This window comes from Pristis pectinata, chromosome 4, assembly GCF_009764475.1.
Source record: "Pristis pectinata isolate sPriPec2 chromosome 4, sPriPec2.1.pri, whole genome shotgun sequence".
Taxonomy (NCBI): domain Eukaryota; kingdom Metazoa; phylum Chordata; class Chondrichthyes; order Rhinopristiformes; family Pristidae; genus Pristis; species Pristis pectinata.
The window spans coordinates 707,992-732,397 of record NC_067408.1 but is presented as its reverse complement, the minus strand read 5'-3'; the positions used below and the strand labels follow the sequence as shown (position 1 = coordinate 732,397).

The 24,406-nt window shown below is 55.2% G+C and overlaps 1 protein-coding gene across 3 annotated transcripts in view; it reads left to right on the top strand.

Moving 5' to 3' along the window:
- The window catches only part of LOC127570068 (glutamate receptor 1-like), a 126,619-nt gene that overhangs the window by 2,233 nt on the left and 99,980 nt on the right, over positions 1 to 24,406 (top strand). For all 3 annotated transcript variants that reach the window (XM_052015320.1, XM_052015319.1, XM_052015321.1), the window contains 5 exons: positions 16,902 to 17,141; positions 19,661 to 19,845; positions 20,558 to 20,611; positions 21,246 to 21,407; positions 21,973 to 22,140. In XM_052015320.1, coding sequence (XP_051871280.1) covers positions 16,902 to 17,141; positions 19,661 to 19,845; positions 20,558 to 20,611; positions 21,246 to 21,407; positions 21,973 to 22,140 — 809 coding nt within the window. The remainder of the gene's footprint in view (positions 1 to 16,901; positions 17,142 to 19,660; positions 19,846 to 20,557; positions 20,612 to 21,245; positions 21,408 to 21,972; positions 22,141 to 24,406) is intronic.

The window sequence follows — 24,406 nt, the reverse complement described above, 5'->3', positions numbered from 1 at the left end:
GTAAACGGTGCACACTGCGCCGGTGGTGCAGGGAGGGGGTGTTCAGTGGGGGGTGGATGGGGTGCCGATCATGCAGAGTAGTCAGAGTTATACAGTGTGGAAACAGGCCCTTCGGCCCAACTGGTCCATGCTGACCAAGACGCCCATCTAAGCCAGTCCCACTTCCCTGCATTTAGTCCATATTTCTCTAAACCTTTCCTATCCGTGTACCTGTACAACTGTAACACTGTAACTGCACCCACCTCCACCACTTCCTCTGGCAGCTCGTTCCACACACCCACCACCCTGTGAAGTTGCCCCTCAGGTCCCCTTTAAATCTCTCCCCTCTCACCCTAAACCTGTGCCCTCTAGTTTTGGACTCCCCTACCCTGGGGAAAAGACTGACCGTTCACCCTCATGATTTTACAAACCTCTACAAGGTCACCCCTGGGCCGCCTTCGCTCCAGGGAAAACAGTCCCGGCCTGTCCCGTCTCTCCCTATAACTCCAGCCCTCCAGTCCCGGTAACATCCTGGTGAATCTTTATGCCCCTTCTCAAGTGTAATCACATCCGTCCTGTAGCTGGGCGACCAGAACTGCACACAATGCTCCAAGTGCGGTCTCACCAACAACTTGTACAGCTGTAACCTGACATCCCAACTCCTGTACTCAATGTCCCATCTGATGAAGGCCAGCATGCAAAACGCCTTCTACACTGTGTCACCACTTTCACCCCTGGGAACTGTGTACCTGCACCGCTGGGTCTCCCTGTTCTACAACACTCCCCAGGGCCCTGCCATTCACTGTGTGAGTCCTGCCCTGGTTTAACTTCCCAAAATGCAGCACCTCACACTTGTCCGAGTTAAATTCCATCCGCCACCCCTCTGCCCACTTCCGCAGTTGATCCAGATCCTGCTGCAACCCGAGACAACCTTCCCCACTGTCCACCACATCGCCAATTCTGGGGTCATCCGCAAACTTACTAACCACAGCACCTACATTCTCATCCAGATCATTAATATAAAACATAGTGCTTTATCATAGAACAAGGAAAAACTACAGCACAATTCAGGCCCTTCAGCCCACAAAGCTGTGCCGAACCTGGATAGTCAAAGTCCAGTTTATTGTCATGTCCACGTACATGTATGTACAGGTGTAGTGAAAAACTTACTTGCAGCAGCATCACAGGCACAGAGCATCAGAGACACAACAGTCATAAGAAAAACATCAATTAAACATAAATAATCAAAACTATACAAGAAAGCATAAATTAGAACAAAAACAAGTTCATTGTCATGCAGAGCGGTCCCAGTGTTGCTGTACTGAGGCAGTGATTAGGGTTGTGCCGGTTGGTTCAAGAACCGAATGGATGAAGGGAAGTAGCTGTTCCTGAACCTGGTGGTGTGGGATTTAAGGCTTCTGTACCTCCTGCCCGATGGGAGCTGCGAGAAGATGGCACGGCCCGGATGGTGGGGATCTTTGATGATGGATGTTGCCTTCTTGAGGCAGCGCCTCCTGTAGATACTCCCGATGGTGGGGAGGGATGTGCCCGTGACGTATTGGGCTGAGTCCACTACTCTCTGTAGCTTCTTACATTCCTGTGCATTCAAATTGCCATCCCAGACTGTGATGCAACCAGTCTGGATACTTTTCAGCCAGTACAATCTGTAGAAGTTTGTTAGTGTTCGGTGACAAGCCAAACCTTCTTAACCTCCTGAGAAAGTAAAGATGCAGGAGCACCTTCCATGTGATGCATCTACGTGCTGGGCCCAGGACAGGTCATCCGATATGTTAACGCCCAGGAATTTAGAGCTGTTGTTGAGCTTCTTGAGATTTGTTGGACCTGCACTCACCCAGGCAAGGGGACAGTGTTCCATCACACCCCTGACTTGTGGCTTGTAGTTGGGGTGTTGGGAAGTGTGTCGCTTGTTGCAGGATCCCCACTGTCAGAACTACAGTAATTATGTGACTGGTCCGTGGTGACCCCAGATATTGATGGTGTGGGAATGTGAGACTGCCGATACTGGAATCTGAAGCAAAACACAAACTGCTGGAGAAACTCAATGGGTCAGGCAGCATCCGTGGAGGCAGAGGGATAGTTGACGTTCGAGTCGAGGACTGATGCAGAGTCTTGACCTGAGTGAGTTCCTCCAGCAGTTTGTTTCCTGCTGTTGATGGTGTGGGACTGGACGATGGTAATACCATTGAATGTCAGGGGTAGGTGGTTGGATTCCCCTGCTGGAGGTGGGCATTGTCTGGCACTTTGTGGTGCAGTTGTTACTTGCTGGTTATCAGCCTATTCCTGACGTTATCTTGGTCTCGTTGCGTGCAGGTGTGGGCTGCTTCATTCGGTCTCGTTGCGTGCAGGTGTCTCGGTCTCGGTCTCGTTGCGTGCAGGTGTCTCGGTCTCGGTCTCGGTCTCGTTGCGTGCAGGTGTCTCGGTCTCGGTCTCGTTGCGTGCAGGTGTCTCGGTCTCGGTCTCGTTGCGTGCAGGTGTGGGCTGCTTCATTCATCAAGGGGTTGTGAGTGGAATTGGACGTGATGCAGTCATCAGCGAAGGGCAGTCAATCCCACCTCAACTTGGAATCCGCCTCGTTGGTCCAGGTTTGGACCCAGGCTGCAATGAGGCCTGGAGCCATGAGGTCCTGGTGAAACCCGGACTGGGCCTTTGTGAACAGTTGTTGGTAATTGTCACTTGACGGCACTGTTGACCACATCCTTCCACCACTTTGCTGACGGAGGATGAACAGGTCAAGTGGTGATTACCTGGGTTGGATTTGTGCTGCTTGTTGTGAACAGGACATTCCTGGGCATTTCCCTCACTGTCAGGCTGAGGCCAGTGTTGCACTGGAACCGCCTGTGATGAGGTGCCGCGGGTTCTGGACCACAGGTCAGCACTACAGCCAGGGTGTTGTCTGGTCCCAGGACCTTCGCTGTATCCATGGCTCTCAGCCTGAACTCCAGAGAAGGAGTGAGTGACTACCCTTGGCAGTGTTTGACCAAGTGTGGCATCACGGAGACCTGGTAAACCTGAAGCCAAACGGCATCAGGGAAAGCACTCCCGTGAACGGAATCGTCTTGCACAAAGGAAGATGGTTTGGATGTTGGAGGTCAGTCTCAGCACGTCAGCGCAGGGCTTCCCTGGGGACAGCGCAGTGGTTCTTGGGAACCCGGGAACAGCGCAGCAGTTCCTCGGGGCAGGGTCCTGGGCCCAGCGTTCCTTCCTGAACTCCTGGGAGTGAATCCAGTTGTGTGGAGTCTGGAGGATGTGAGGAGGTAGCAGAGATGGATCATCCACTCAGCATTCCAGGTGAACGTCTGGGAATGCTTCACCCTGGTCTTTAGTGTTTGAGGATGGGGTGTCCTTGAGTCCCCTCACCCCATTAGCTGTGGAATTGCCCACTCCCAGTGAGAGGTGGTGGGATGGCAGAGCTCTGCTCTGATCCATTGGGTGAGCTATTGGAGATTTCTTTCCATGTCTTGGATCAGCAGCTTCTGGAGCAATCACTCAATCCCCCCAAAACATTTACCGCCCCATCCCCTCATGCACCCCCCCCCCCACACACGCACCCCCCAACACAACCCCCCCACACACGCACCCCCAACACACCCCCACAACCCCCCACACACACCTACACACACCCCCCACAACCCCCCCACAACTCCCCAGAACCACCCCCCACACACCCCTACACACACCCCCCACAACCCCCCCCACACACTCCCCCCCCCCACACACTCCCCCCCCCCACACACTCCCCCCCCCCACACACTCCCCCCCCCACACACTCCCCCCCCCACACACTCCCCCCCCACACACTCCCCCTCACACACTCCCCCCTCACACACTCCCCCCTCACACACTCACCCCTCACACACTCACTCCCCCCCACACACTCACTCCCCCCCACACACTCACTCCCCCCCACACACACACCCCCAACACAACCCCCCCCACAACTCCCCACAACCACCCCCCACACACCCCCACACACGCTCCCCACAACCCCCCACACGCACCCCCAACACAACCCCCCCACACACGCACCCCAGACACTCTCCCCACCCCCACCCCCACACACCCCACTCTCCCCCCCACACACTCACTCCCCCCCACACACACCCCCAACACAACCCCCCACACACGCTCCCCAGACACTCTTCCCACCCCCACCCCCACACACCCCACTCTCCCGCCACACACCCACACACACTGTCCCCACCCCCACACTACCCCCCACTCACTCTCCCCACACCCTCCACACACACACACACACACACACACACACACACACACACACACACACACTCTCTCCCCACCCCCACATTACCCCCCATTCTTCACCCCCCCACACACTCCCCAGGTACTCTCCGCGCCCCCACACTCTCCCCACCACTCTCCCCATCAAGCTCAAACACCATCTATAAATTGGCTGATGACACCACTGATGTCGGCAGAATCTCAGATGTCAATGAGGCAGCGTACAGGAGTGAGATAGCTCAGCTGGTTGAGTGGTGTTGCAACAACAATCTTGCACCTAACGTCAGCAAGACCAAGGAACTGATTGTGGACTTCAGGAAGGGGAAGTCGGGAGAACACACACCAGTTCTCATTGAGGGGTCAGCGGTGGGAAGGGTGAGCAGCTTCAAGTTCCTGGGTGTCAACATCTCAGAGGATCTATCCTGGGCCCAACACATTGATGCAGTGGTGAAGAAGGCACACCAGCAGCTCTACTTCGTTAGGAGTTTGAGGAGATTCTGTATGTCACCAAAGACCCTTGCAAATTTCTACAGATGTACAGTGGGGAGCATTCTGACTGGTTGCATCACCGCCTGGTACAGAGGCTCCAATGTACAGGATTGCAAGAGGCTGCAGAGGGTTGTAGACTCAGCCAGCTCCATCACGGGCACAACCCTCCCCACCATCGAGGACATCTTCAAGAGGCAGTGCCTCAAGAAGGCAGCATCCATCACTGAGGACCCTCACCACCCGGGACATGCCTTCTTCTCGTTACTGCCATTGGGGAGGAGATACAGGAGCCTGAAGACCCACACTCAACAATTTCAGAACAGCTTCTTCCCCTCCACCATCAGATCTCTGGTCCATGAACTCGTGAACACTACCTCGTTATTCCTTTCTTGCACTATGTATGTATGTATGTATGTATGTATGTATGTAACTTATAGTAATTTTCTGTCTGCACTGTACGGCTGCCGCAAAACAACACGTTTCACGACAGATGTCAGTGATAATAAACCTGGTTCTGGTTTTGATCACACTTCCTCCACCCCCTCTCACACACACACTCCCTCACGTGCACACGTGCTCGCGCGCACACACACAAACACTCCCTCCCGTGCACACACGCTCTCGCGCACACACACACACTCCCTCACGGGCACACGCACTCTCGCGCACACACACACACTCCCTCTCTCTCACACGTACACAAAATCTCTCTCACACACACACCCATGAACATGCACTCTCACACCTGCACTCTCAGGCACACAGATACGTGCACGTACGTGTACACACACACACACACACAGACAGTGGTTTGGCCAAGAAAGGAGATGTGATTGTGTGATTGACACCGAGTTACAGTCTGAAGACTGCACTGTGATCTCTGGGAAACAAAATTACTTGCTGAGATTAACGTGGGAATTGAAATGTATCACTGGTTCTTCTAATTTCAATGAAAATGAATTTCTGATGCTGTTCTGTTTCTTAATTTACCAGAGTGTAGAATTATGTCCCTGATTTCTGGCTCAGGATAATTAAAAGCAAGCAAGGTCAGGTTGTTTGATATTACAAATACTCTGAATATTCACACTTCTTGTGCAGTATAATAGTTCTCCTGAGAGAGGGGGACAGAGTGCTCTTCATTTTCCTGAGTAATGACTAACCCAGCAACAGACAAAGCTGCTGCCAACTTGTATCTGACACACTAAGATCATTCATTTGGTTCTGTGGGTATCTCTGGTTAGTTTGAATATTCCGGGCCATTATTTAGTGTCTTCATAAGAAGCAGCTCTGGCTTCCGAGTTGTATTCTCTCCTGTGTCTGAGCAGGAGCATCCCTGCTCTGGGTGGCTGCCAGATGTGGAAAAACTCAGAACCAGAGTCAGATTTGTTATCACCCACGTCTGTCGTGAAATGTGTTGTTTTGCGGCAGCAGTACAGTGCAAGGCACAAAAGTTACTGTTATCAAAAAATAAATAGTGCAAAAGAGGAATAACGAGGGAGTGTTCATGGGTTCACGGGCTGTTCAGAAATCTGATGGCGGAGGGGAAGAAGCTGTTCCTGAATCACTGAGTGTGGGTCTTCAGGCTCCTGTACCTCTTCCCCGATGGTAGTAACGAGAAGAGGGCATGTCCCAGATGGTGAGGGTCCTTACTAATGGATGCTGCCTTCTTGAGGAACCGCCTCTTGAAGATGTCCTCGATGGTGGGGAGGGGGGGGGGGGTGGTTGTGCCCTTGATGGAGCTGGCTGAGTCTACAACCTTCTACAGCCTCTTGTGATCCTGCACATTGGAGCCTCCATACCAGGTGGTGATGCAACCAATCAGAATGCTCTCCACCATACATCTGTAGAAATTCGCAAGGGTCTTTGGTGACGTACCAAATCTCCTCAAACTCCCAATGAAGTAGAGCTGCTGGCGTGCCGCCATCGTGATTGCATCAGTGTGTTGGGCCCAGGATAGATCCTCCAAGATGTTGGCACCCAGGAACTTGAAGCTGCTCACCCTTTCCACTGTTGACCCCTCAATGAAGACTGGTGTGTGTTCTCCTGACTTGCCCTTCCTGAAGTCCACAATCAGTTCCTTGGTCTTGCTGACGTAGGCAATGACCAGGAGCCAGATGTGGAGAGAGTGACAAACGTTGAACAGGGAGCCAGATGTGGTGGAATGCAAAGCTCAGCAAATTGCGACAATCAATATATGCAGTGAGATTGGACAGTGTACATGCAGTCTGCACCGAATGGACGGTACGCAGACGGAGAGATTGGACAGTGTACATGAAGTCTGATTGCACAGAATGGACGGTACGCAGGCGGAGAGATTGGACAGTGTACACACAGTCTGCACAGAATGGACGGTACGCAGGCGGAGAGATTGGACAGTGTACACACAGTCTGCACAGAATGGACGGTACGCAGGCGGAGAGATTGGACAGTGTACAGGTGGGGTGGACACCATCCATGGAGGATGATTGGATGTTCTACGTGCAGTTTGATTGGATAGTGTGTGCACTGTTTGATTGGATGTTGTGCAGACACAGTCCAATTGGACAGTGTCCTCGGGGCAGGCTGCACACACAGTGCAGATGGAATGTGTAATTGGATAGTGTGCACACAGGGCCATGGTTTATTGTACACACGGTTCCACAAATGGTCATGTGGTGAAGTTAATGATTGGCTGCACTGTGTAATGAATTGATCTACATGAACGGCATGACAAGTTTTTCACTGGACCCCGGAACGTGTGACAATAATAAACCAATTCCAATTCCAATTCCCACACACCCGTCCTCAGATCCAACCGAACGATACCTGTCAGCTAATCTTTCACTTGCAGAGAGAGGGACTCGCTCGGCTTCAAGGCCATTCTCCGGTTGTACAGAGCATGTTGGAGACGAGGGGCAATGGCTCCATCCATGTACAGAGGTTCATTTGTCACCTCTGCACCAACCTGAAGCAAGATCGCATGGGCAGCTGCCTCTGGCTCTGTCCCCTCTCGTGGTCATTGTGTCCCTGGGAGACCCCTGTCACTGTTCCCACACAGCACATGGTCCTGATTCCTTCCAGGAGTTCCTTCCTGGTTGCCGTGAGATCACCCCAGGAGCAAACTTTGCTCCTTCCGTCCTGGAACAGGACGAGTCTCTCCTTTCCAGCTGCTCTGCTAATTTATTCCGAACCCATCTACCTCCCGAGTAAACTGACCCATAAACGTCAGCTCATCCTCACTGGGTTAACCTCGATGTTATAGACCCATGGAAACAGGCCATTCGGCCCACCACGCCCATGCTGACCAGTGGGCATCATTCCATATTGATCCCATCTTCCAGCACTTGGTCCTTACCCCTCTCTCCCTGGGTGATTCAAGTGCTCGTTAGACACCCCTAAATGCTGCAACCGTGCTCTTGGGCTGTATGTTCCAGGTATTCAATGCTCTCTGGGTGAAGAAGGTCCCCCTCAGGACCCCTCTCAATGTATCCCCTTCCGCCTCACCCTGAATCTGTGTCCAGGTTCCGGGCAGTCTCCCCTACCTATACCCCTCATCATTTTGTATCCCAGTCATGTCCTGTCAGAACTATCTCTACTCCAAACCAAACAGACCCAGCCTCTCCTCATAATGGAACCGCTCCATCCCAGGCAACATCCTGGTGAATCTCCTCTGCACCCTCCCCAGTGCAATCACATCCCTCCACCGGGGTGGCAATGCTAACTGCCCGCAATACTCCAGCTGTGGTCCACCTGATGTTGAAGTCACACTAACATCCCGGCTCTTATATTCTACGTCCTGGCCGAGGAATGTGGGTGTCCCCCATCCTTTCTTCACCATCTTTCTACCCATCCTGCCACCTTCAGGGATCCTTGGACTTACGCCAAGATCCCTCTGTACCGAATATTCGCTATGGATCTCCCAGCCATTCTGTACTGACCAGTCCAGTGCTCTCAGCGGATCACCTTACACTTACCAGGATGAAAGTCCAACTGCCATTGCTCTGCCAATCTTCTGATCAACATCATCCTTACAGCAATGACCATCTCCTCACTATCAATAGAAACTTTTGTCATCTGTGATCTTACTGATCATACCTGCTACACCCACACATCACCAAATTGTTAATGCATGTAACAACTAGTAAGGGTCCCAGGCTTCCAGTCCCTGTGGGACACCCCCGGTCCACCCTCTGCCTCCTTTTACTGAGCTAGTTTGATTTGCCAGCTTCCCCTGGTTCCCATGGGCTCCAACCTTTGGACCAGTCATCTCACTGGGACCTTGTCAAAGACTACATCTAGTACACTGCCCCATCAGTACATTTTGTTACCTCTTCCAAAATTCGGACAGGATCCGTGCTCAGCAAAACCATACTATCGTTGATTAGTCCCAGCCTTTCCAAGTGTAGATTAAGCCTGTCCCTCATTTTTTTCCAGTAACTTTTTTACCACTGACGTTGGAGTCACAGTTTGGTAATGACCTGCCTTGTCCCTGCTGCCCTTCTTGAACAAAGGTGCCACATTTGTTGTCCTTTGGCTTCTCACTGTGGCCAGTGAAGACCCTCTGTCAGAGCCCCAACGATCTCCACACATGCTGCTGCACACAGCAACCTGGGGTACATCTCAGCAGGCCCTGGGCATCTATTTGCCTTTAACCTGTTAAGATATCCAATACCTCTTTAATGATTTAGAATTTCATCCCCCACCCCCACCCCTGAATCCTCCAACTATAATGTCTTCTCGCTGTATACAGGATAGAAATATTAACAATTCCTCATCTAAATCCTTTGGCTCCACAAACACATTGCCTCTTTGGCCCCCAACTGACTCTACTCTTTCCCTTAATGTACTCAGTGCTCTTGGACCCTCCTTAACCTAGTTCAACAGCTGCTCCATCTTTGCCCTTGTAACCTCCTTTCTCAGTAAAAGCCCCTACTTGCTGTACTCCTGCGGGGCTCCCTGTTTTCTGCTCCCTCCACCTGCCATGAGCTTCCTTTTTTTCATCCAACCCTCGACATCCGTTTATGTCCAGGGTTCTGGACACTGCCCTTGCCTTTCACCCTTATTTACAGGAACATGTTGGACAGTGTTCACACAGTGCAGTGAGACCGTGTATACACAAGGTGTACTCTCTGTGGTTTTCAATACTGTACACATGGGGCAGTTTGAAAGTGGATACACAAGGTGATGGGTCAGTGATTGAACAATAAACGGTGCAATTGGACAGTACGGCCAATGTAATCTGGGATTGACTGGGCGATGAGAGACTGTACACATCGAATGACTGGACAACGTGGACACGTTCAGAAGTTGAGTACCGTCACACAGGTCCAGGGAATGTGCACTCTGTAGATTTGGGCAACGCCTGAACAATCCAGGGAGGCTGAGTTAGATCAGAGCAGGATAAAATGTTGACACAACATCGTGGGCTGACGGGCCTGCACTGTGCTGTAGTGTTCTATGTTCAAGTGCTGGGAACACTGGGCATTTCAGGAAGGTGGAACGAGAAGAGTCTGTGCACATTGGAATGGAAAATGTAGACACACATACAGGGCAACTGAACAATGTGCACACATCCATCGGACCCAATACACACACAGTGTGATTGGATTCTGTACAGACAGAAAAATTAGACCGTGTGTGCACAAGGTGTTGGAGAACACGCAGCACAATGAGATGCTATAAATACTGTGAGATTCAACACTGTACACACCTGATTGAACAGTGTGTACACTAGTGCAGATGTACAGTGTAACTGGATAATGTAAACACTGGACAATTAGAGAGTCTACACACTGGGTGATTGGCTAGTGTTCAGACAGTTTATTTGGACAGTGCAGACAAATTAGATATGACTGTGTAAAGTGATATTGAACTCCGTTGTACAGTTGGATTGGAAAGTGTGGATACAAAGCAGCCAGAAATTGTACACAGAAACTGAGGAGTGTGTGATAACAACTGGATACAAAATACACAGGGCAGTTGGCTAGTGTACAGAGTCTGGTTGCAGTGTACACGAAGGGGAATTGGAGGGAGCACACGGTATCCACAGGCATCCTGGGTGAACTCTGCGATCGGTGGGTCCCCCAGAGGATCGCGTGTGTCGTGGATGGTGTGAACAAGATTTTGATTTGAAGTGGTGCATCTTGCGGTGGTTTGGTTAGCATCTGCTGTGGTTATGCGTCTGCATGGTTCTTGTTGCAGTGATTATTGTACTCATCGCTGTAGTTTTTGACTGTATGTCATTTTGTGGCACTTTTAGTGAATAAACTTTTGTACATTAAAGAAGGGGAACTGGACACACCTGGTGTCAGTGAGATCATCCCTGCAGTTGTTACGGGGCCACATCCCGTGCATTATCCTGTTGGGAGTTCCGATATCCGTCTGCTCTCTGTTTCTCTGATACAGAATAGGCCTTTCAGCCCAACCCTACCAGCCCCACCCCATTCCCCCTCCTGCAACTCCCCTGTGATTCTCCTGCCCCCCACCTACACACTAGGGGCCCATTACAGTGACCAAGTAACCCACCCACGTAACTTCGGGATGTGGGATGAAACCGGAGCACCCGGGCAAAGCCCACGCAGTTGCAGGGAGAACATGCGAACTCCACACAGACAGTGCCGGAGGCCGGGATCGAACCTGGGACCCTGGGAGGGTGGAGGAGCAGGTGCTCTGCGCAATGGTCTATGTGATGGTAATTACGCACTGTCCTTGTGGATGGGAATGTTGGTGTGACACTGCTTGCTCTGAAACATCAGCACCCAAGCACTCCACTCCTGAGGCTCTTGGGGTTCACGGCTGCTCGTGCCTCAGCTGTATCAGCGCCCAGGAACCATTCAGCCCGTCGATTCTGGCTCTCACAAGCTACTTGGATAAACATACATTGAGGAACCATTTGCAAGGCCACAGAGAAAGGTCTGGATTGGAAGTGGAGTTGCTCGGGTGGGGACCCAGCACAGACACAGTGGGCCAAATGTGTGCGATCATTCTAGACTCCGTTTTGTTGAGAGAACGTTGTTCAAACTCTCCCCACTGCCCCGTGAGTTTTCCCATCAAATATTTCTGCTGTCTCCTGTGGACGCTCCGGTTGAATCCGTTCCTATCACCACGTCACCTACTCCGTGAGGACACACCCTCCTCTCCCCATTGTTCATTGATCGATCCCCTTTTCTCTGGACCTGACCCTCCCAGGCCAGGAACCATTTCCCCTGATTCACTGTCACCTGAACCCTCTCTGCTCCAGGGAGAACAGCCCCGACTCTCCCAGCTCCATACCGTCCCTGCAGTAAACCCCTCCACGCCCACACTGGGCCACAGGCTGGGACTGGACACAACATGTTGCCAGCAGCTGACCAGGGTTTACATTGTGAGTGTGCAGATACCGTGAGTAATTTGGAATGTTGGCCTTTAACGCAACGGACTGAGGCATAGCAGTAGGAAGTGATGTTACTGGGTCCTGGTGAGACCACACCTGGGGTATTGCCTCAGTCTGGTCTCAGTGTCTAAGGAAGGGTGTGTCTGCATTGGAGGAAGGTGGTTCACTGGCCTGATTCCTGGGGTGAAGCAGCTGATGTAGCAGCAGAAGGTGAGCAGGATGGGTCCCTGCTCATTACAGACTAGAAGAGTGAACGGTGGCTTTACTGATACATCAACGGCACCAAGAACTGCAGACTTGTAATTCTGCGATACAATCAGAATAAGCTGGAAGCACTCAGCAAGTCAAGCAGTATCTGTGGAGAGAGAAACAGTCAGTGTTTCAGGTCACTGACCCCCCTCCCCCCATCAGAATCTAAAACACTCCCTCTTGTTCTCTCCCCGCAGACACTGACCCGCTGGGTATCTCCAGCATTCTCTAATTTTACTGAGGGGTCTGGGAGGGTGTGACCCCCCCCCCCCCCCCCACCCGTGGAGTATTGGTGCACCTGCCTCAGACAGAGATGGGAATTCCTGCTCTCGGGGGGGTAAATCTGTGGAATCGTCTCCCCCAGAGAGTCTCAGACTGTAGCCACGGAGCAGGTGGATAGGGTTCTGGAATCTGGGGGGCGGGGGGGAGGAGTCTGGGGGAGGGGTCTGGGTGGAGGGATCTGGGGCTAAAGAGTCTGGGGAGAGAGATCTGGGGCTCTGGTTTGGGGGTCAGGGGTCTGGGGGTGGAGTAGTCTGGGAATGGGTTGAGGTCAGGGGTCTAGGGGAGAGGGGTCGGGCCTGGAGGTCACTTGTTGGGGAGAAGGGTCACGGGTCTGGGGATCAGGGGTTGGTGAGAGGGTCAGAGGTCTAGGGATCTGAGGGAGAGGTGTTTGGGGTCAGGGGTCTGGGGTTTAGGTGTCAGAGGTTTAGGTGTCAGGGATTGGGGGAGAGGGGTCATGGGTCGGGGATACAGGGGTCTGGGATTTGGGGGATCGGGGTCTGGGGTGGGGGTTCTGGGGGTCAGGGATCTGGGGAAGAGGCATCAGGGGTCTGTGGGGGAGAAGGGGTCTGGGATTAAGGGGTCAGGGAGATGGGTCAGGGATCTAGGGAAGAGGATTCTGGGGGTGAAGGGTTAGTGGTCTGGAAGTTGGGACTGGGGGAGAGGGGTCTGGGGTCAGGGGTCTGTGGGGAAGGGGTCTGTGGGGAAAGGGCCTGAGGAGGAGGAATCGTCATCGGGGTCTAGCGGTCAGGGGTTGGGGAGATAGGTCAGGGGTCTGGGGTCTGCAAGTGAGGAGTTGGGAAGAGGGGCCTGGGTTCGGAGGTCTGAGGGAGAGGAGTCGGGCTGTGAGGGTCAGGTGTCTGGGGTCAGCATCTGGGGAGTGGGGCCTGGGGGAGGGGTCTGGGGGAGGGGTCTTGGGGTCAGGGGTCTGAGAGAGAGAGAGAGAGAGGGAGAGAGAGGTCCCACTGGCTCCCGACCCCTGACCGCCAACCCCCGACCCCCAGACTCGAAGAGAAAGCCCCTGGCCTCAGTTGGGAAAGTGGGCAGAGTGTTGGCTGATGGAATCTGATCCCGACGGGTGTGAGGTGATGCACTGCGGGAGGAATACTGAGGACAGAGGGAATGGCCCCAGCGGGGTGTTGAGGGGCGGAGGGTCCTTGATGTTGGGCTCAGGCGGATAAGGAGATGCAGAGGGCGTGGGGTCATCAGCCGGGACACAGGACACAATAACGGGTCATGAGGCAACTTGATGGTTCAGGTTCTCAGAGTCACGGAGACGCCCTGAAGCCCACCCGTCCCTGCTAACCACCCCATCCCCCCACCCAACACCCCACCAACGTCTCCAACCACCACCCCGTCCTCCCCTCCTCCCCTCCTCCCCTCCTCCATGCTCCTCCCCTCCCTCCTCCTCACCCAGCAACCCCTCCTCACCCCCCTCCTCCTCACCCAGCAACCCCTCCTCACCTCCCTCCTCCTCCTCACCTCCCTCCTCCTCCTCACCTCCCTCCTCCTCCTCACCTCCCTCCTCCTCCTCACCTCCCTCCTCATCACCCAGCAGCCTCCCCTCCCCCCCTCCCCCCTCCCCCCTCCTCCCCTCCCCTCCCCCCTCCCCCCTCCTCCCCTCCCCTCCCCCCCTCCCCCCTCCTCCCCTCCCCTCCCCCCCTCCCCCCTCCTCCCCTCCCCTCCCCCCCTCCCCCCTCCCTTCCTCCCTTCCTCCCCTCCTCCCCTCCCCTCCCCTCCCCCCTTCTCCCCGTTCCTTCTCCCAGTTCCTTCTCCCCGTTCCTTCTCCCCGTTCCTTCTCCCCGTTCCTTCTCCCCGTTCCTTCTCCCCGTCCCTCCTCCCCTCCTCCCCTCCTCACACCCCCTCACCTCTCCCCTATGCCATCTCCCCTCCTCACCCCCTCCTCCCTCCTCACCCCCTCCTCCCCCTCCCCCTCCCCCTCCCCCTCCCCCTCCCCCTCCCCTTCCCCTCCTCCCATCCCCCTCCCCTTCCCCTCCTCCCATCCCCTTCCCCTCCTCCCCTTCCCCTCCTCCCCTCCCCCATCCCCCCTCCCCCATCCCCCCTCCCCCATCCCCCCTCCCCCTTCCCCCACCCCCTTCCCCCACCCCCTCCCCACCTCCCCCTCCCCACCTCCCCCTCCCCACCTCCCCCTCCCCACCTCCCCCTTCCCCCACCCCCTTCCCCCACCCCCTTCCCCCACCCCCTCCCCACCTCCCCCTCCCCACCTCCCCCTCCCCACCTCCCCCTCCCCACCTCCCCCTCCCCACCTCCCCCTCCCCACCTCCCCCTCCCCACCTCCCCCCTCCACTCTCCCCTTCCCCTCCCCCCTCCACTCTCCCCTTCCCCTCCCCCCTCCACTCTCCCCTTCCCCTCTCCCCTCCACTCTCCCCTCCACTCTCCCCTTCCCCTCTCCCCTCCACTCTCCCCTTCCCCTCTCCCCTCCACTCTCCCCTTCCCCTCTCCCCTCCACTCTCCCCTTCCCCTCTCCCCTCCACTCTCCCCTTCCCCTCTCCCCTCCCCTCCCCCCTCCCCCCTCCCCCTCCCCCTCCCTCCTCTCCCCCCCCCCCCCCCCCTCCCTCCTCTCCCCCCTCCCCTCCCCTCCCCCCTCCCCTCCCCTCCCCTCCCCTTCTCTCTCTCCCCCTTGCCTCGTAAACTTTCCCCCCTCACTTTAAACCTGTGCCCTCTGGTATTTCATGTTTTCATGCCTATTTATGCTCCTTATAATTCTATAAACTTCTATCAGGTCAGCCCTCCGCTTCCACTCCCGGGAGAACAAACCCAGCCTGTCCGATCTTTCCCCAGAACTGAAGTCTCCAATCCAGGCCATGTCCTGGGGAACCTGCTCTGCACCCTCTCCAGTGCAATCGCATCCTTCCTGTCGTGTGGTGACCAGGACTGTCTGCTGCTCCAAGCCAAACCATTCTTTTGTAAAGTTGCAGCATTACGTCCCAACTTTTGTACTCCCTGCCCCGACCTACGGAGACAAGCCTGCCAGGGACACGAGCTTCTGCAAATGTGGGAATCTGGAGCAACACACAAAGTGCTGGAGGATCTCAGCAGGTCGGGCAGCATCTGTGGAGGGAAATAAACAGTTGAAGTTTTGGGTCGAGACCCTTCATCAGGACTGGAAAGGAAGAGGGCAGAAGCCAGAATAAAAAGATCAGGGGAGGGGGAGGAGCACACAGGCAGGTGATAGGTGAGTCCAGGTGAGGGGGAAGGTAGGTGGGTGGGGGAGGAAGGAGATGTAAGAAGCTGAGAGGTAGAAGAGGCCAAGGGCTGAAGAAGAAGGAATCCTGGTGTCTACTTCTGCACCAGTTCCTTCTGATGATGCTTCACTGATGTGAGTTCAATAATGGGCCTTGGACCACTGAGATCTCCACCACCCTTCCTTAAAATGTGCCGTGGGATTTCGACCGTCCCCAGAGAGCTGACTAACCGCGGAATCAGAATCAGGTTTATTATCACTGTTGTATGAGGTGAAATGTGTTGTTCTGCGGCAGCAGTTCAGTGCAAGGCATAAACTTACTATCAATTACAAAATAAATAAATCGTGCAAAAGAGAGGTATAATGAGGGAGTGTTCATGGGTTCATGGACCATTCAGAAATCTGATGGCAGAGGGGAAGAAGCTGTTCCTGAATCATTGAGTGTGGGTCTTCAGGCTCCTGTACCTCCTCCCCGATGGTAGTAACGAGAAGAGGGCATATCCTGGATGGTGAGGGTCCTTAGTGATGGATGCCGCCTTCTTGAGGCACCGCCTCTTGAAGATGCCCTCGATGGTGGGGAGGGTTGTGCCCATGATGGACTTGGATGTGTCTACAACCCTCTGCAGCCTCTTGCAACCCTGTGCATTGGAGCCTCCATACCAGCGGTGGTGCAACCAGTCAGAATGCTCTCCACTAGAAATTTGTCAGAATGTTTGGTGACATACCAAATCTCCTCAAACTCCTAACAGAGTTCATCAACACTTCATCTTAAAGATGAAAGGGGGGAGTGCAGAGATTTAGGTCAAGTTGTGTTGAGGTGCAAGACGAGGTGGGGAATGAGCTCCGCAGTGCTTGGTTGATGGGGTGGGTGCTGAACCCCATCTCAGTACAGGTGGGAATGGGCAGTGCAACAGTGGCTGTGTATCCAGACGGAACTGGAATAGCAGTCAGTGCTTCACCCACCGTCGCTCTCTGGAGCCCGAGTGTGCAGCCCAGGTGGTTCTGAGGAAGCCCTCGGCAACCACTTCCCATTACTGATCTCTCGTTTGTATGACGTCCAAACCCCTCCATGCTGTTTCTCTCTTTCAGTCTGCTCACTGTTTGCTCGTGGAGTCTACGCAATCTTCGGCTTCTATGACAGGAAGACGGTGAACACTCTCAGCTCATTTTGTGGAGCTCTGCACCTCTCCTTCATCACTCCCAGCTTCCCCGTGGATACCTCCAACCAGTTCGTTATCCAGATGAGACCAGACATCCAGAATGCTTTGCTCAGCGTCATTGAACATTACAAGTGGCAGAAGTTTGTGTATATTTACGATGCAGAGCGAGGTAAGGTTAAATACCTGCTCTTCCTCTGGGCAGCAGTTTCACAGCTGACAGTAGTGTGTCAGGAAGCACCATCACACAATTCCACATGTTGCAATGGAATCTGCAGTCAGGAACTGGGCCACAGCTTTGGAAATGTTCTCATTATCACTGGGACGGGAGTGGGAAAGAGGTCACTGCAGGCCATGAATAAAGCAGAAAATGCTCAGCGGGTCAGACCTCATCTGCAAAGAGCAAAGCCGACTCAATGTTTCAGCTCAGTGACTCAGAAAGTTAGAAAATGAGGATGTGTGAAGTTGCAGGGAAAGAAGGAGAGATCGGTCGACAGGTTCTCTGTCCCAGTCCCTCACTCACCCTCGAACTTTGATCTCGTGCATGGAAAAATTGTTAGAAATCTGCAATAGAAACAGAAAATTCCCGAAACACTCAGCAGGCCAGGCAGCATCTGTGGAGAGAGAAACAGCTAATGTCTCAGGTTCAAGAGCTTCATCAGAACTGGGGAAGAGAAAACAAGTTAGTTTTCCGTAGGACAGGGGAGTGAGGGATGGAGAGAAGGAAGGGAATATATTTGATAGGGTGAGACCAAATAATTGAATATCACCATTAAGTAGGAGCTGGGATCAGCTCGAGCTGCTTTGTTGGTGATGTTGATGGCAGGGATGTGCTGCCATCAGCAGGTCAGCCAGTACTAGTGGAGGCAGGAACATGGAGACAACATGATCAGCGGCAGAAACAGCCAGTTCTCATCCGGACAGAGTGAGTTCCCTAATGTTGGAGAGTTGGATATCGGGAGTGTGGGACACATGGGCTCCACTTACACACACTGCCAGGAGTGACTCATCCAGGGGAAACAACCCCCTCCTCTCCCCAGAGTTCGTCTGCCAATCCCCTTCACTCCGTGTCCTCTGGGCACCCACCCTCCTGCCCTGAGATTCACTCTGTTAAACCCTCAGAATGTCAAACTCATATCTTTCCTTCCCTTCCTTTGCCTTAAGGAGATCGGTGCCACATCTGGGTATCAGTGCCACATCTGGGTGGGAGGAGGAGGCGGCTGGTGCTGAGGTGCTCTGTGAGTATCACCTCACCAGAGCTGAGCTCCATGACCACCACCTTCCAGTAACATATCCCAACCTCATCTCCCTGACCTCCTGCGACTCATTCACTCTCACATTCCCATCACCTGCCCCCACATCCTACCCCTCACTCACACACTGGGGGCAACACAGTGGCCAGTGTACCTACTGACCTGCACCCTTTGGGATTGGGAAGGTTTCGGAGCACTGGAGGTGGGGGAGGCAGAGACTGTCCTGACACGTAGAGAATACTGTGGCCAACCAGGCAAGTGGGGTTAGCTGGGTACCAGGGGCGGTATGGTCAAGGTCGGCTGAAGGGCCTGTGTCTGTGTTGTATAAGTCACTGACTCTGACACCCAGGGGCAACCCACAGGGTCACAGGGAGCGTGAAAACTCCACACAGACAGTGCCCGAGGTTGGGATCGAACCCGGGTCTCTGGAGCTGGGAGGGAGCAACACTACCCGCTGCACCACCGTGCTGCCCTCAAGGACACCAGGGTTTCTTCAGACATCACTGTTTCCCTGTCCTCGCCCCCAGAGATCATAGAATCATAGAACAGTACAGCACAATACAGGCCCTTCGGTCCACCATGTTGTGCCGACCTTTAAACCTCGCCTAAGACTATCTAACCCCTTCCTCCCACATATCCCCCTATTTTAAATTCCTCCATATGCTTATTTAACAATCTCTTGAACTTGACCAACATATCTGCTTCTACCCAGGCAGCACATTCCATGCCCCAACCACTCTCTGGGTGAAAAACCTCCCTCTGATACCTCCCTTGAACTTCCTACCCATTTCTTTAAAGCCATGCCCTCTTGTATTGAGCATTGGTGCCCTGGGGAAGAGGCGCTGGCTGTCTACTCTTATCTATTCCTCTCAATATCTTGTACACCTCTATCATGTCTCCCCTCATCCTCCTCCTCTCCAAAGAGTAAAGCCCTAGCTCCCTTAGTCTCTCCTCACAATCCATACTCCCTAAACCAGGCAGCATCCTGGTAAATCTCCTCTGCACCCTTTCTAACGCTTCCACATCCTTCCTATAATGAGGTGACCAGAACTGGACACAGTACTCTAAGTGTGGTCTAACCAGAGTTTAAAGAGCTGCGTCATTACCTCGTGGCTCTTAAGCTCGATCCCACAACTTATGAAAGCTGACATCCCATAAGCTTTCTTAACTACCCTATCCACCTGTGAGGCAACTTTCAGGGATCCTAAGCAGTGCGAACCCTCACAGTTTCCCACCTTGTACTCCCTCTCCCACTCAGCTCGTCCACCTCCTCCTGAAGCCTCTGTAGCCTCCTCCCCACCCGCACCCTCCTGGGGCAAGATGGTGGCCTTGTCCCTGCAGCAGGGGTTGGGTGGGGGCATGCCCTGGGGCAGTTGGATGCTCCCGTCACTGGGTCAGGGAGCCTGCTTGGTGTTGACATTGTGGTGTTCCTGCCCAGGTCTATCAGTGTTACAGAGGGTGTTGGACACAGCAGCGGAAAAGAACTGGCAGGTGACCGCTGTCAGCATGGAGACCACCACGGAAGAAGGTTACCGGATGCTCTTCAAAGACCTGGACAAGAGGAAGGATCGGCATGTCATCATCGACTGCGAGTCTGAAAGACTCAACACCATCATGAACCAGGTAACACTGGGCAGCCACCAAAGTGCAGACCCTCTGGCAGAGCAGACAGCAGTGGGAGCCCCCGGTGCAGAGATGGTGCACACATTGTGCCTACACTGCACATTCACCGAGCATTCACCAGCCAGACACCAGATAACACTGTGCACAGCACGCGCGCGCGCGCACACACACACACACACACACACACACACACACTCAGACACACACAGTGGACATTCTGCAGATGCTGTATGCACTCTGGGTACAGACTGGGCAAAGATTGGGCTTTCAGTATTGAGACATTAGCCGTGCACTGTGCAGGCAGTGGGCGGACACCGGTTAGACACCAGACACACGGAAGTCTGTGAGCTGACACTGCAGATGGGGCAGATCTACCACATGGGGAGATCCCTCTGGCTCCGAGGGTACCCAGGCCCTGACTGATCTCCTGCTGTCTCCGGTGACTGACGACCTGCTCTACCGGGTTCCCGCAGCTCTCTCCGGCCGGGTGTGTTGTTCGGTTTCAGCAGAGAGACGGTGGGTGTGAGTGGACTCGAGCATCCCTGCCCCGTCCCTGCACCAGACCAGTCTCTGTCAGCACAGGTCAATGGGCCAAAAGGCCACATCCTGGGTCACCCAGGTCCGCAGACCCAGGGAGAGGGGAGCAGGGTGGGGTGGGTGTTGTTCGGTGACCCTGCCCCCAGCTGATCACAGGGAGCTCTGTGTGTTCCAGATCATCAACATCGGGAAGCACATCCGAGGCTATCAGTACATCTTCGCCAGTCTGGTAGGTGGGACCTCCCCGTCCCCCTCCCCCTCCCCCTCAATCACCCCCACCCTCCCCCTCAATCACCCCCACCCTCACCCTCCCTCACTCACCCTTCCCCTCCCCCTCACTCCCTCCCCTACCTCTCACCCTCACTCCCTCCCCCTCACTCCCCCACCCTCACTCCCCCATCCTCCCCTCCCTTCCCCATCACCCTCCCTCTCACACCCTCGCACTCCCCCTCCCCCCACCCTCCCCCTCCCAGTCTCTGCGGTGGGTCCCTCCCACTCTCCTCGATGGGACCCCTCCTCCCCAACCCCACCCCCCTTACACCGTGCAGGAGACGGTGAGTTACTCCTCCTCCCCTCATTGACCTCAATCCCAGCACAGCCGGTACCTCCATAGTGGTCCACGCCCCCCTGACCCCTGACCCTGCCCCTGCCCCACTGACCACCCCCCCCCCCGTCCCTGACTGACCCTCCCCCTGACTGACCCCACTCAGTCTGCTCCTCCCCCACCACCCCCCAACCCTCCCTGAGCCAGAGGGGTCACTGCCCCCAGGGTGACAGCGGTGTGGTTGTTGCCGGGTGACCGGTGTGGTTGTTGCCGGGTGACCGGTGTGGTTGTTGCCGGATGACTGGTGTGGGTGTTGCAGGGATTCCTGAATCTGGAGCTGGAGAAGTTCCGATCGGCCGGAGCCAACGTCACCGGCTTCCAGATGGTGATCCCGGAGAGTGCGCCGGTGAGCAAGTTCCTGCAGCGCTGGCGGAAGCTGGACACCAAGGAGTACCCGGGGGTGGACCTGGACAAGCTGAAGGTGAGTGTCCCTGGGCCAGACCCAGCACCGGGCAGGCAGGCCATTTGGTCCATGGGACCTGCCCCACTGCACAGCAAGAGGGTGCTGACCCCGTCCCTTGTTCCCCCGCTCCACCCCCATCTGCCCCCTTCCACACTCCCCAATCCCCTTCCCCATTGCCCCCGCTCCCCCCCCGCGCTCTCCCCCCCCGCGCTCTCCCCCCCCGCGCTCTCCCCCCCCGCGCTCTCCCCCCCCGCGCTCTCCCCCCCCGCGCTCTCCCCCCCCCGCGCTCTCCCCCCCCGCGCTCTCCCCCCCCAACACTTTTCCCCCCTCCCCCCCCCCCCAACACTCTTTTCCCCCCTCCCCCCCCCCCAACTCCCCATTCCCGGCGGTAAGAGCAGGGGAGGTGATTCCGCCCTCGATCCCGATCCCCTCGGGAAGACCACGGCTGTTTTTCCTCCTCGGCACCACGTTCCCGTGTGTCCGTGTGTCCTTGTGTCCCTGACTCCCCGAGTACCTGAGGTCTGTCCCGGGGCCCAGCTGTGGGAACAGCTGTCTCACATCTGCACCTTCACCCCTTTGCCAGTACACCACAGCCATGACCTTCGATGGAGCCCTCGTCCTGTCTGAAGCCTTCAAGTATCTGCGCAAGACACGCATTGACATCTCGCGCAGGGGCAACGCTGGAGACTGCTTGGCAAATCCAGCTGTTCCGTGGGGTCAAGGCATAGACATCCAGCGAGCACTGCAACAGGTAGGTCAGTGAGGGCACTGTCCCATCAGGGAGCACTGCTCCAACACCAGCTGGCCCAGGACCTGCCCGCCCCCAGAAACAGCTCCCCGGTCCAGAGACCATGGCGGGGTGTGGGAGACCTGTCCCTCTCTGCCTCGGGACCCGGCTCCGGATGGAGCCAGAGACATTGGGGCCAACCTTTGGCCCCACTCCTGGGGTGGAGGGGTTTCCCGTCCCAGATGGGCCCAGACCCTCGGGGGGAGGGACCACTCCGGCCTCCAGCGCAGCCTCATGTCGGTGAAGATGTTGCCGGAGCCTGTCAGCTCCTTCGATCTGGTGAACCCTCCACCTCAACTCCAGCTTCTTCACCTTGAGGTCTGGAGGAGGCAGCTCTCGAACCTTTTACAGGCGTATGTCTCTCGTGTCTCGGTGGTCTCCGTGTGACCGCTGTCGTGCTTGGTACGCCACCTGGTGTGGGTGGAGCTCGTCCCACTGCGCCTGTGGGTGGGGTCCGTGTACTCACTGTCACCACCACCAAATGCAGGATTCGTTCTGTCGGTCCTGCACCACCTAGAGAAGGAAGCAGGAGGGCTCCCCTCCTGGAGGCTATGGTGGGTTGTGGGCAAGGCTCACATCTGTCTGTCAGGAGTTCGTGAGAGTCGATCAAGAGGTGAGAGTCTGAGATCGAGCACCTTGGGAGGGAGGAGCTCGACTTGGAGTCCCATCTGGGATGAGCTGCTGAGGACCCGGTCCTGTGGCAGTCCTACCAAGAGAAGGAGGGCGTGCTGAGGGAGCTGCAGCTTGAGAGGTCCCGAGGGGCGGAGGTGAGGTCAAGGTTCAGACGCTGCAGGATTTGGATCATGTCTACACACTGGAAAAATGGCGGGTGTCGGTAAGCGGATCATGGACCTGCTGGTCAACAACGGCTCCTCCGTCACGGATCCAGAGGGAATCGGTAACTCGGTTCCCTCGTTTTACAGGACTCTGTTCTTGCCGGATCGGTCCAGAGTTTTGTGGGAGGACGTCCCAGAGGTTATTCCGGAGGTCACTGAGCGACTAGACACTCCCGACATTGGCAGAGCTGACTGGTGCCCTCCACAGGCTCAGGTGGGGCAAGTCCCCGGGCTTGGACAGGTTGAACTGCAGAGTTCCTCAGGGCTTCTGCGATGTCCTGGAGACTGATCACATGTGGGTCCTGGGGAAATGGCTGGAGACTCGCGACACAGGGCAAGAAGGGCGATCTCCTCAAGAGAAACTGGTGCCTGGTCTCCCTCCTCATTATAAGGTCTTTGCTGGGGAAGCGACCCCATCTGGGCCCTGTGCTGGCCCACGTGATCCAATCTGACCAGTCGGTCCCAGGCCAGTCTATCCAGGACAACACCCATCTGGTCTGGGACCTGATTTGCCATTCCCAGAGAGATGGTCTGTCTGTTGCCTTTCTCTTCCTAGACCAAGAGAAGATGTTTGACAGGATGGATCACAAATACCTACTCAGGACTCTGTGCACGTTTGTGGCCCCGGTCTGACTTTTGTATATGGCCACAGAGTGCCCAGTGAAGGTCTATGAGTGCTTGATGAAGCCTTGATGGAGCTTGTACATATTGGATAGGGACATGGGGATGAGAAAAATAGAGGGCTGTGTGTAAGCCTAGTAATGTCTAGGGTAGGGACATGTTCGGCACAGCTTTGTGTGTGTAGGTTTTCTATGTTTCTGAGCCCCTTCTCTTTGGGAGATACGTCAGAGACGCCCCATGTCCAGCCAGTTGTATTCCATCTGTGTGGAGCCATTTGTGTGTCTTCTGCAGAGGAAGTTGACGGGTCTGGCTCTGCACAGACTGGGTGTGGAGGTCATCCTCTCCGCTTACACTGATAGCGTTCTCCTCATGGCCACAGATCCCCTTGACCTGCAGAGGATGCGCAAGTGCCAGCAGGTCTTCACAGCCGTGTCCTCCACCAGGATCACTTGGGAGAAATGTTCTGGATTCTTGGTTATGTTGGTGGTGGGAGGGTCACTGCCAGAGGAGGTGAGACCATTTGTGAGGAGCAGCATGCACCTCCTCTATCTGGGAGGCTACACTGAGGAAGCTTGGCTGGAGTGGCAGGAGCTGGAGACAGAGGTCACCACCCGACTAGGGCGCTGGACAGGACTGATCCCAGCGCTGGTCATAGAGACATAGGGTCATACAGCACAGAAACAGGCCCTTCGCCCCAACACCCATGCCGACCAAGATGCCCATCTGAGCCAGTCCCATTTGGTGTGTGTCATGGACAGGGATGATGGTGTTTT